The sequence below is a fragment of the Poecilia latipinna genome, unplaced genomic scaffold (assembly GCF_001443285.1).
Source record: "Poecilia latipinna isolate Pla-1442-1.1 unplaced genomic scaffold, P_latipinna-1.0 Scaffold1580, whole genome shotgun sequence".
NCBI lineage: Eukaryota > Metazoa > Chordata > Actinopteri > Cyprinodontiformes > Poeciliidae > Poecilia > Poecilia latipinna.
The window spans coordinates 99,572-113,404 of record NW_015114196.1 but is presented as its reverse complement, the minus strand read 5'-3'; the positions used below and the strand labels follow the sequence as shown (position 1 = coordinate 113,404).

The following is a 13,833-nucleotide window of genomic DNA, read 5'->3' as shown; positions in this document are numbered from 1 at the left end:
AGGCCTCTTCTCATTCATTGCAAGACAGACTGCTACAGCAGACCCTTCCTCTCCAACACACCTGAATGACATAAATAGTGACAACATTTAAAATTCCCTTTGGAATAAACTAAATATTTTCTAATTAAATTACGTCTTCCCAACTCTCCTCAAGCTAAACATAACTGGTGACTTTACACTGCAAAAACACAAAATCCTACCAAATATTTTTAGTCTATTTTCTAGTGCAAACATCTTATCACACTGGAAACAAGAAAAAAAACTTACAAGTAACTTTACAGGAAGAAATATTTGCTTGTTTTAAGTAAATAATTTCTTAATATTGATGATAAGGTACAAGTTCAAAATGTTTTGTTTTAAGTTAAATAATCTGCTATTGGAATCAGTACTTTTTAAAAATAAAAATTAACTATTTGGTAGGATTTTGTGTTTTTGCAGTGAATTCATATATGAAACCCTTCAAGCTGTTTTTTTATCATTATTATTATTATTATTATTATTATTATTATTATTATTATTATTATTATTAAGTGACCTAAATCTGTGGAAATTGTCCCAGTTTTTTTTATAAAAAGGCACTGAGTTTGTGTGCATAAGCGCTGCCGTGCGTTTCTCAATAAGTGTTTGTTTATGTGATAAGGGGGTGGGCAGGTTGGTGTTCGCTCCATTTTTAGACCTGCCAGGGGTCAATGTGAGTGTTAATGTGCATATGGAGCGGCCGCTCGCAGCCAACGATATCTGAACCTCAACGCCGCAAAGCAGAAACTTCCAAGATCATTTCAGGATATTTGTTTTTCCAATTTGGGAGCAAAACCTCCAGGGGAAGTAAGTAGTTTTAAGGTTGATGCTTTTCATGCTGTCAAAGCTCTAAAGGTGGGTGAGGTAATGGTCAGTAAATGACAGCATGATGCATTTGCTTGCTCTGCTCACTGGGTTAATCTGAGGTAGAGGTAAGCAACCTTCACCATGCAAAGAGTCATTTCTGCAAAATTAAGTTTGTCCAGTTTGTCCAAAGTTACATCGTCGCTTTAAAAAAAAAAAAAATCACAATTTGCTCTAAATACTTACTTGTTATAGACTAAAATAAATATATATAAATATTGTTACATTTTAGAATGAATGAGTGAAACATTTTGCAGAGACAAAGTGCATTTTCTTGAATTTTATACTTAGGTCAAAAATACTTGGTAAAATTTTTTGTTTTAAATCTCAAATGGTTCCTTTTGTATTTTTACATATAGTTCAAATATCTTATTAGACTTGAAATATGACAAAACTAACTTACATGCAACTTTTCAGTAAAATATATGAGTTTGCTTTCAGTGAATAGTTCCTAAATATTAATTTAAAAGTTTGTTATTGTTTTGGACAAAGTTGTTGCAATGGTTGCAGACCACTGATTTTCCTGACACATACAACGTTGTGGGGACCATTTGCACCTTGTGGGGACCGGAGCCTGGTCCCCACAAGGGGAAACCCTGTTTTTGGGTCAGGAGTTAGATTTAGGGCTAAGGTATGAATTGAGTTTTGGTTAGAGTTAAGGTTAGTTATGTGATGGGCAGGGTTAGGAAAAGGGTAAAGGTTAGGTTTAGGCTGTAGAAATGAATGGAAGTCAATGGAAAGTTCCCACAAAGATAGCAACACAAACGTGTGTGTGTCTGTGTGTGTGTGTGTGTGTGGGTGTGTGTGTGTGTGTGTGTGTGTGTGTGTGTGTGTGTGTGTGTGTGTGTGTGTGATCTTGACACCTGATAGTCGCTCTACTGGATGTCTCTCTGGCTCTGCACATGTTTGGAGTCGTCTTTCTTCCTCTTGGCTTCGCAAAGTGCTGCCTTACTGTACATATCAATAAATGTCACTGCAGGATAAATAAAGAAAGTGAACACACTTTTCTTGCATATGGTCTGCTTTCACATATGTGGATCTAAATGAACCACAGCTAGTTCATCCTGATGGAGCACTAAACTTGGTTTATGTTTTATTCTTTGAACTGCAAAAACAGAAAGTATCTTCTGTCTAGTTTCCAGTGGTACTTAGTTCACTTGAAATAAGACAAAACTAACTCACAACTGTTCAGCAAGAAATAGTTTTGTTGAAGTCAATAATTCCTTAATATTGATTTTAAAAAGTATTACTTCCATTGGCAAAAATGAGAAAAATGTCTTGTGAGATTTTCTGCAACTGGACCTAGTACTTTTAAAAAATACTAGTAAGGAATTATTTATTTTACTTTTACTGGTGTTTTTGTGAATGAGTGGTGTACAAACTTTTTCCCATGAGGGCCAAAGTCGTTAAGGATATGTTATTTGTAAAAAAAAAAAAAAAAAAAAGTTGAGAAAGTGTCCATCTGCATCAAATTTGCTCCATTTGGACCGCCATAATCATTCAGAGAGCCTCAAATGGCCCCCGGGCCGCAGTTTGAACACCACTTCTGTAACAGAACAGAGCTGTAATTTAGTTTGTCGGTTTCTGCTGCCGTCCTGTTTGGTGTTTTGATGCGCTTCTCGTCGTCTGCAGCTGTCATGGCTCCCAGTTTGGCTCAGGCCTACCGAAGAAGATGGTGGATGGCAGTCACGTCCATCATAGAGAACCTCTTCTTCTCTGCCGTCCTGCTGGGTTGGGCCTCGCTCCTCATCATGCTGAAGAACGAGGGCTTCTATTCCCACCTCTGCATAGGTAAATGCTCTGACATCTGCAACACCATGCAGGAACTAATCGCCATGTATGTTAGCTTTTGAACTTAAAGAGATTAACAAAAACGTCCCTGCTCATTAGCATTTTGAAAATTTTGGTAATCCTGACATCCGAGATTAGCAAATATTAACAACTTGTCTAAGAACAGTAAAATTTATAATTAATCAAGAACAAAATTATTATTCACAACCAATCAGAGCATTCCATGGACAGAAAAGAACCAATCACAATCAGTAAATCAAAACAGTGCAGGATGTGGAAGAAAACACCAAGCAAAACAGGAAAACAAACACTTCAAAAACACCAAATCTTACAAACTACTTTTAGTTTCTAGTACAAATATCTTAATAGATTTTAAATAAATATGGGTTTTGTTTGTAATCAGCCTAAATTTAAAGCTTTCTTAACAGGTTGAGGTGCTTCTGTTCTTATTTCTAGAGTCATAATTGTTAATTGTTTTTGGTGTTTTTGTCTTTCCATCCAGAAAATGAGACTTTTGCCACAAACAGGAGTTTGGTGGAGGGCGGCAGATGGCCCAGCTGTGTGGAGCAGGAGGAGATGCTGAATCTCGGCTTCACCATCGGCTCGTTCTTCCTGAGCGCCGCCACGCTGCCTCTGGGAATCCTAATGGATAAATTTGGACCCCGACCGATCAGACTCATTGGCAGGTCTGACACTGCACTCGTTTCTGATCAAAATGTTTCTGATTGTGATTACGATCGCTTTTTCAAATGAAAGAGCTATAATAGAGTAAAACCTTATAAAAATTATTCTTTAATGAGACAGGAATTTGGACAAAGTACTGTTTCAATAAGCTGGTTTGTTTACGCAATAAAACCTGATAGCAGGGCCGGCCGAAGCCTATTTGGGGCCCTGAGCAGATTTTCATTCAGGGTCCCCCATGAGTGATGTTCATCAGTTGGCTATGCTAGAAATACCTGTGTTTCCATTGCAAATGTGCATAAAAATTTATTTGATATTGTACTAAAGTAAAACAAACAAAAAAAACTACTTGCAAAATATCACCAAATGACATTCAGATTACATCAAAGTAAACATCTGTTAAAAAAATAAACGTCTAAATAATTGCAAAATATTAACAGAGAAATCAACATGGTAACATGAACACACAGAATAAAATACAATGTTGTGTACTAATAGGTGTAAAAATATTCTTGTTTATTTAGTGTGTGAGCTCCATTCATTAAATATCAATGAAAAGGAAAATGGAAGGAAAAAACATAAATAAAAACTGACTTTTTTAAACTCCACAATCATCTACAAAAAACAGAAAAAGCAAGAACTAATGAAATAAATTATTTATCTTCTGATACATTAATCTGAGAAACATTCCTTAAATATTAATAACATATTTTCCACTTAAATATTCCCCAAATAATGTTTGACATTTCCTCTTCTATGATATGCTGATGATGATCTAATCATTTTACTTTGACTAGGCTGTTCTTTTTTCACAGTATTTAGAGGAATACTTCCAACCAGATACTACAGGAACATTTAGAATAAAAGCAAATAGGTGTTTTTCTAATAATTCAAAGGGATTTTTGCTTGTTTAGTGTCATATTCAATGTTTTGTCTTTCAGTTCCTGTTTCGCAGCGTCTTGTGCAATGATGGCTGCCGCTGCATACGACCCTGAAGGTGAGGCGACAAACCTACATTTAAAAATTAATCTTTAGCTGCTAGCTTGACTTATTCCACGTTTTTTTTTTTTTACATAACTAGTTGTTGTTGGTATGTGGTTATGTTATATTTGGTTGAAAAAAAGTCCAAAACAAAAACAAATTATGGCTGCACTGTGTTTGAATTTTTTTTATATTTTTTATCAGTGCTGTCAGTCCTCATTTTCTTCGCTGTTTCCTTCAATGGTTTTGGAGGAATCTGCTTGACCTTCACATCACTCATAGTGAGATTCACACACACCCACACCCACACACACACACACACATAAACACACACACCATGCTGCAGTTAGATATATGGGACAATAAGACAAAATTTTCTTACAAATGACTTTTCAGGCAGATATAGGAGCTTGTTTTAAGTCAATAATTCCATAATATTGATTTTAATTAAGTTCTACTTCCACTGGCAGGTTATTTCACTTAATACAAAACATTTTCCCATGTTGTATGTGAAATAACAAGACATGTAACGTAAAAAATGGGAACATTGTCTTGTTCCACTGACAGATTATTTGCAACTGGAACTTTTTCATCAATATTAAGGATTTATTGACCTAAACTAAGTTCCTATATCTTACTGTAAAGTTGCTTGACAGTTAGTTTTGTCTTATTTCAAATGTACTAAAATATCTGCACTAGAAAATAGACAAAAAATATTTGGTAAGATTTTATGTTTTTTGCAGTGCATAACATCTTAATCTGTCACAGATCTGAATAATTTTGGGTATTTATACCTTTGCTAAATAGTAAGATTTAATTAAGAATAGTGTTGTTATCAGTCCTTAGCTTGTAGGAAAAGCATACAAAATAAGCTGTGTGTCCGTGTGTGTGTGTGTGTGTGTGTGCATGTGTGTGCGCGCGTGTGTAGGTGTGTGTGTGTGCGTGCGTGTGTGTGTGTGTGTGCGTTTGTTTCACCTCAGTAAACTTTTATTCCAACTATAGCTGTAATCTTGCCAGTACCACAAGACACTGCATGCGGTTCCTGTCATGATCAGTCATCCGTTTTGGACATGAATATTAAAGGAATTGCAGCAACAGGTGTATGGAACTAAATTAGGGTCATAAAGTTTGTTGAAAAGAAAAAAAAGTCTGAAAGTGGAAAAAAAGTTGTTGAATCTGAAAAGCAGTTTTATCAGTTTCAAATCCTTATTATTATTATTGCAATTTTTTTTTTTCAATTTGAAACTTTTTTATAATTCCAAATCTTTTTTTTTTTTTCTGTTTAATTTTTTTTTTCAGTTTAATTTTTTTTTTCTTTTGTACAAATTTCATGACCCAATTTAGCTCCATGCAAGTGGTGCGAACCGAAATATCTCGACACCCAACATTACAGTTAATATAGTAGCAGGTTTTTACAGTGATTTCTTTTTTTGCTTCTTCTAAATTCTCACTCACTGAACTGGTTTGATAATCTATAAATACAGAAATGGCCGCAAACATTACAAGTATGTCCGAAAGAATACTTTATAAAAAATAAAATGGTAAAGTGGAAAAGTAAAATAGTGAAGTGGAAATGGGCCATGAGCTGCTCACACACACCCAGAAAGTCCACAGATTCTCACACACAGCAGGACAGAAAGGACAGGCCATGTTTTGGGACTTCGCCAGGTCAGATGATGACAGGCAAAAGGAGCAGGGTGGGTCAACTAGGCAGGTTTCTGATTGGCTGAGAGGCTGCATGGGAATTTAAACTAAGTGGAACTGGATCTGGTGGTTCCAAAACTAGCACCGACGCACACACCCCCACACACCCACTCACACACCACAAACGATGCGCTACATAGTCAGAAAACGCTCACATGGACCGCCACACATTTAATTCAAAGGTTGACTGAAGTAGATTGTGATCGAGTTAAAAACAGTACCGCCTCCTGCTGACGGCACCCCTACATTACAGCCCAGAAATGGAAAGAAGAAATTCACATTTGTATGCTTCTATTTGCCCAAGGGCTTAAACAAAAACCTCCTGACGTTTTTTGGTGTCTGGGAAATTAGCCGTTTCAAAAACATCCCGACAGTTAAGTCACATTCCATGGGCACTGCGCCGTTACCTAACAACCCAGACCAGTTACCTAGCAACGCAAGCCTACCTCTGTAACTGGTTTACTGCTGTAAAGTGACTGGTGGGGAAAAAAAGAGTTTTCTCTGCAAAAATATAAAATCTTAGAAAGTATTTTTGGTCCACTGTCCGGAAATATCTCAGTACTAGAAATAAGACAAAACTAATAAGAATTTTTTCTGAAATATATGGAAGCTTAATTTAAGTAAACAATTCCTTAGTATTGATTAAAAAACGGATTATTTAACTATAACAAGACATTTTTACCATGTTGTGAGTGACATAATCTGCCGGTGGAACTAGTACTTTTACATCATTATTTAAGAAATTATTGACTTTAAACTGTGTATTTTTGTGCTGTATTTGTCACTGCTTCTTGGCCAGGACTCCCTTGAAAAAGATGTTTTAAATATTAATGTGTTTTTATATCCTGATAAAATAAAGGTTAAATAAACAAATAAAAAACAAGTTCCTATATTTTGCTGAAAAAATACTTGTTAGTTGTTCTTATGTCAAGTGTACTGAGGTATTTGCGCTAGAAACTAGACCAGAAATATTTGGTAAAATTTTGTGTTGTTGTTTACTTACTTTTCAGAAACCAATTGCTGCATTCTTATCGGTTGTGCAGGAGGTGCTACTTCTGCTTTTCAATACAGTTGTATAATTGCACATTTGTTTGCAGCCATTTTCACATGCTAGTGTAAACATTGAGTTGGGCAGTGTGGCCAGCAGCACCATAATTAAATTTAAAGTGACAGAAGCCTTAAAACAATTCTTTCTTGAATGCAGAACTGATTAAAATCTGATTATCTAAACATGATCCTGTGCAAAACATGTAATTAACATATTTGTTCAGATTATTGACTTATCCTAACCTGTTCAAGAAATTATAATAGGTCACTTTTTACCATAAATTATATTTATTAAGAAATTTCAGTTTGTCAAATGTTAACTGACTAAAGTGTCACAAAAACTGCTGGTATTATATGAATACCAGCAGATTTTTTTTCTTTTTTTTTCTCTACTTTAATTAATCATTTCCTTACAGCTGCCTAACATGTTTGGAAACATCCGATCGACCATCCTTTCCCTCATGATTGGCTCCTACGCTTCTTCAGCAGTCACCTTCCTGGGAATCAAGGTGTGCACTCACACACAAGTGAAAAAGATTAGATGTTTGGGATTGTGAATGCATCAAAAGAAGAAAATGAAAATGTATCAAGTGTTTGAAAAAAAATTACACTTAAAGGACAGGTAATTAATGTCAAGAATGACAATAGAGGTCGGAGGGCAACCTCAAATATATCAGGTGTCATCTTAGCTTTACTGTTTGGTGAATTTTTTTAATCCATTTCTACATCTCTTTATATTTTTCCTTAACTTTCCTCCTAATCCCAATCAGTTGATTTATGACCTTGGTGTGTCGTTCCGACTCATTATGTGGGTGTGGACGGGTTTGGCCTGCTTTGTCATCCTCAACTGCTTCCTGAACTGGCCGGGTGAATCCTTCCCAGCTCCAGAAGACAGCAGATACACGTCAGTAACAACAACAACAACAACAACAACAACAATAATAATAATAATAATAATAATAATAATAATAATAATAATAATAATAATAATAATTCTGTACTCTGTCTACCTCTTTTTGATCTTCTCTTGAAAGTAAAAAGATGAGAATGAATGGGATTGTGACAGAGGACAGGGTGACCGGGGACAGGTACATCACCAATGTGATGATCATGGAGGACACAGTGAGCCCCAAACCACAAGAATCTGAAAAGACACACTCCGAAAACGCCTCTACGGGTAAATACAGCCTTGTTATGAGCAATTTAATGCAGATCTGATCATTCATAAGGATCTGTTGGCATTGTGATTGGTAAAAATATAATTCAAAGGTCTTTGTAAGGTTCAAACTCCACACAAACCTGCATTAACTCCATTTACATTCACCATGAAAATGCGCACATTGAAATTACAAAAATTAATCTGCTGTAATTTCTTCCATCTGCAGTCCCAATCTGTCGGTCTGTGTGCTCTCCCATCTTCCTGTGGAGCGTCGTGGTCATGGCAATCACTCAGCTCAGGCTGATCTTCTTCATGGGAGCCATGAATAAGATGATCGAGTTCCTGGTCACTCATGGCGACCCCAACCGTAAGCGTAAAATATAGGCCTACACAAAACCATTTATCAGAGATGTTGAGTTTAACTTTTACAGCTGCTGTTCTGTCTTTCAGCCTCAGTGGAGCTACGGAAGGAGACGGAGGACCAAGGTACCTATCAGGAACATCCTCCTCCAGTCAACATTGTATTTTTACCTGATTTCACTCTGGCTGTCTTCTCCAGTGGCTTTCTACTCGTCCATCTTTGGTACGATGCAGCTTCTGTGTCTGGTGACATGTCCGCTGATCGGCTACATCATGGACTGGAGGTTGAAGGAGTGTGAAGAGGAACATGTAGACATATCAACAAGCAAAAGGTAGGGAAACATTTGGACTTTATTGAGGCTGATGAGTTTCAACAACAAGTGGGTGAATAGTCTGAACCAGGGGAACTCCATGAGAACCACGTTACATCGGCACAAACTTGTTATACTTGTTTCCTCAGCAACTCGGCGCCCCCAAAGAGAGACAGAAAGATCCAGAAACTGAGCAATGCCATCAGAGCCTTCATCTTCACCAACTTCCTGCTGGTCATGTTTGGAGTTATTTCCTTGATTGACAACTTGCCCATACAGGTTAGGAAAAGTGTTGCACTAGAATATGAACTGAAAGCTCCTTCAGTCGTTTTTCAGTTCAATTTGACATTTTAAGACAGAATGTTGTGTTGTGTCCATCCCATTTCAAAGCTGCAGGACACTGAGTCTTGACAATTGGAATTTGAGAGCTCTGGTGTCACATGTTAGGTTTTCATTTGCTTTCGTTGTTACAACAAAAAATAAAATCTTGACATTTTTAATGCAGATAAAAAGCAAATACTGAACGTCCTGTAACATGTGTCCTGCTCTCTGTTTTGTTCTTTACCAGGTGTTGTCCTTTGCTCTTCACACCGTTGTCAGAGGATTTATCCACTCCTGCTGCGGAGGCCTCTATGCAGCAGTGTGAGTGACACAATGAGATGAGATTTTAAAATCCTCTAGACTTGTCACTAATTCAATCAAAGATGGTGAAATGATGAGGGAAAGATGCAACTTTCCGTCTCTGAAGGTTCAGGTCAGAGTCTGGGTGTGATCTGTGTTGCCTTTGTAATCCCAAAGGCAGCACAGATCAGTTTAGCGTGTTGTAGCTCTATAAAGGTTTTCTTTCCTCACTCACCACAGTCATCACAGTCATCACAGTCATCACCATCTACAATAACACCTTAATTATTGGAGTTACAACAACATTTAGTCTCCCTTTGTGCTTAATAAAGTATTTTTGAATTGAATCAACGGCAGGGGTGAACCTGTTTTACAGTATTTTTGTTTTTACAATTCCCTTTCCCAGATCTTGAATTGTTTGCTTAAATCTTCATTCTTCTTCACCACCACCAAGGAACCAACATCGGATTATTATCCAGTTTTTCTTTTTTTTTCATTTATTTTGTCATAATTGTAGTCAAATATCTGAAAGGATGCCACATTTGCCTCATTTCCACTCTCCTCTCATCCAGGTATCCAGCAAACCACTTTGGGACTCTGACGGGTTTCCAGTCAACAATCAGTGCAGCGTTCGCCTTGCTCCAGCAGCCACTCTTCATACTGATGGTGGGGTACCTCGGCGGAAACCCTTACTGGGTAAGGAGCAATCATATATCATGGTCGACATTCTCAAACCTTCCCGGGCTTTTAGAGAAAACTCACCTTTACTTTCTTCCTGCAGATCAACGTTGGCCTTCTCATCTTCTCCCTGGTTGGCTTCCTGTTGCCATGTTATCTCTTCTACCACCAAAGAGGCCTAATCAGAAAGAAGGTGCAGCTAGATGTGATTGCTGCCTGCCAGTCTGAGAAGGAGAATGAAGATCTTATCCAGTCAAACTGTGAAGACGAGGGGTCTTCAAAATATGGAAACATACCCAATGGGCATACTGGTTAACTGGTTACAATGACATGGTCACTTATTGTCAGCAATGTTATTATTTTTACTATGACTTATCTGTATCTACAAAAAAATAAAACATTAGTCCTAAAGATAAATGCCGAACATAATAAGCAAAACTAAGATTCCAGATTGAAAATGTGCTCTTCATTAGGGCTGGACGATATGGTTGAAAAAAAAAGCAAAACATACCACGCAATAATCATTTCATATCAGTTGAAATCATTAATTGTTGATTAGTTTTTTTGTTTTAAATATCTGAAATACTACCAAACCGGTGATGTGACCTTTCTTGTTTTATCCACAGTTTTCACTCCATGCCGAACATTTATGCTGCTACTCAACAGGTTGTTGCTAGGTAACTGCAAGTTACCCAGCAGACTGTTGCTAGGAAACCAGAGAGTGAGTGAGTTAGTTGATTCCACTAACTTTGCTTAGCTAGCAGTGAGAGGTTGAGTAGCCAAAGCTCTGCCTACATCTCCCAGAATGCCGTGTGGTTCTGGACCAGAGTTCCGTGAATATTTTATTGAACAATTATCTATTGTTTATTGCAAAATTTATTGTCACTGATTTATTGTCTCTTAATAGAACTACAATAATTCTGAAAGCTAAAATTGTTTGCATTTTGGATTTTAATTCACGTCAAAACTAGGGAGATAAATTGATTTTTATAGATTAATCTAATTTTCTGGTTTTGGAGAATTAATTTTTGGACAATCTGGATTTTTCTTTTTCACCAATGCATTCATAAACCAGATGGATGTTAACTCACCCCAGAACTGCAAAGCACGTTTTACTGTTTCTATTTATTTCGACTTTGAATTCGGGTTAACAAAAAAAAAAAAAAAGATTAAAATAAAAGCCGGTTTTTAAGATATTTTCTGCCATTTCGATTTTTTTATTTTGTTAAGGTAGAAAGTGACTTAAATAAAATCAATTATTTGATTTTATTAAGAAATAAAATCAATTATTTGATTTTATTAAGAAATAAAATAAAATCTGGTTATTTTTTAGCCATATCACCCATTCCCAGTCAAAACCAACAGTCAGATGAATAATCACCTTGTATTTGTTCTTCATTACAAATTTAGAAAAAAAAGATAAAGCTGAGGGACCATTATGGCAGAACTTCATTCTTTTTTGTTGTTGTTTTGTTGTTGTTGACTGCATCCATTGTTGTCACTCATCATGTTATATTAACTAGACTTTTAAGGTTTTTGTGTGTAAAGTAGTACAGCTGTGTATTTTGTATTATTGAGGCCAAATGTATAAATATTGATGTGCAAATGCTACAACATCACTGACTGGGACAATTTAAAAAAATATTATCTCAATGTCCTCAGGACTTTTAATTAACCCAAGAAAATGAAAAGTCATCACAACACTTTGCTAAAGATAATAAAGCATTTATTACACTGAACAGAGTCTGTGCAACGTCTGACTCAGGTTTTATTATTAAGGTTTAAGATTTATTTAAAATTTTGAAAGATTAACACACCACATCTCACAGCCTGAGGCACTTGTGGATTTTAATATATAATTGCCTCTATAATCTTCAGACTTAGATCCAAGATGAAGGGTTTGAACCTTGATATTTTCAAAACAAAAACCACAAACATAATTTTATAAATGCGGGAGGGACTGGTGACCTTCTATGATCTCTGGAAACTCTACTTTTATTAATATCTTAAAAATGATAGCATCACCAACGAAAGTGTTTGCTGCACAAATGTAGCACAAATGTTCAACACTAATTATGTTTGATTTGGGTGATATGGATTTGCTGGTTGAACTTTTGACTGTTGCTTTTATTAATATATTCAAAACAAGAGGAGCACAAACAAAAATATTAGCAGTACAAATGTAGACTTCATAAATGGGGGAGAGACTGATTGATCTTCTATGATCTCCATAAACTTTACTTTTATTAATATCTTTAAAAAAATTGCAGCACAAATGTATAACAAACACCAATTTGATTTGAAGAACATGATGGGAGTAAATTCACTGAAGTCTGAAGCTCCTTCTGCTCACTAAAGAGGTAGAAGACGAAAATGCTCGAAAAGAACCACATTTGCAAGTTTATGCAACATTAACCAAGTAGTTAATCAAAAATAAGAACCGTTCTTTCTGATTTACTGATGTGTCTTATGGAAGTTCAGATAAGGAAACACGGTTTTCTTTGTGCAACAGCTCATGAGAAACGGGTCACCACATAAACATCCATTGTTTTTAATGCCTAGATTGCCTCTTTAGTTTAGGGATTTATGGAATCACATGGCGACTGCCCAGAAGCTGCAACACACAAACACACAATGCATGTTTGTTTTTGTGGTGGCAGGATTTAAGGTTTGTTTTCACTCCCCAGCTTGTGTCTGTGTCAGAGGTGGATGTGTGTCTGTGTGTGTGATGAGCTTGGCTGTGTGGGTTTATCCTCACAGCCCCTGCTGTCATTTTAATCTGTCCATTGAGTGGTCTGTGTGTTTTGTTTTTTCATGCTTGGGGCAGTATGCATTCAGGGAGATAGTGTATACTTTTTGGATTCATTAATTCCACTGAAACAATTTTCTGAAACCCACCAGCTTAGATTAATGTTTGTGAGTTGTAACTGTTGTTTGAAATTGAGTAAGTTTGGGATTTAATCTGTTATTCTCATGGTTTAGGGATGGAACATGCCAATAATTAGTCCTTTCATAAATCAGTATTTATAAGAGGTGAGTAGTAACTAACATTTACTCAACTATTTTTTGAGGGGAAGAAATTACACCATACTTTTCTGTAATAGTTATTACAATTATTTATTTATTAAGACATTGTGCATTAATAAACAATTTAGATTTAAATACATCCAATTACACCAAAGGGTGATTTCCACTGTTTGTCCCCCTGCCAGATGGTACAGACTGAATGGTTAATACAAAACACACATACACACACACACACGTAGACACACAACAACAACAACAGCAACAGCAATTTTTTGTCAAAAGTCATTTTGATGAAAAAAAAGAGAGAAGGTGACAATATTTTTAAAAACAACTTTTTAACTTTACATACACAATATCACAATTTTATATATCAACCAAATCTTCCACAGAAACATATTGACCCACCCATACATATTACCTTTACTTCAGTTATATGGTAATATTGCTACTATTACCTCAGTAACATTTCTGGACATTCTACCTACTGCGAGTAACTTCACTAAATGAAGTGGACATATAAAAAATATTCAAAAATATTGTATTGGTGCCAAAGTGAAATATATACATAAGAATATAGTGAAGAAGTGCTAC

The 13,833-nt window shown here is 36.1% G+C and overlaps 1 protein-coding gene across 1 annotated transcript; it reads left to right on the top strand.

The window, feature by feature from the left end:
* The first annotated feature begins 689 nt into the window (after positions 1-689).
* On the top strand, positions 690-10,715 carry slc43a1b (solute carrier family 43 member 1b). Its single transcript, XM_015058865.1, has 15 exons — positions 690-825; positions 2,515-2,673; positions 3,176-3,359; positions 4,296-4,351; positions 4,540-4,616; positions 7,503-7,595; positions 7,857-7,990; positions 8,121-8,263; positions 8,472-8,612; positions 8,696-8,731; positions 8,805-8,937; positions 9,066-9,195; positions 9,485-9,558; positions 10,110-10,233; positions 10,319-10,715. The coding sequence occupies exons 1-15, from the start codon at positions 702-704 to the stop codon at positions 10,529-10,531; spliced, it is 1,821 nt and encodes a 606-aa protein (XP_014914351.1). The 5' UTR covers positions 690-701; the 3' UTR covers positions 10,532-10,715.
* The last annotated feature ends 3,118 nt before the right edge of the window (positions 10,716-13,833 follow it).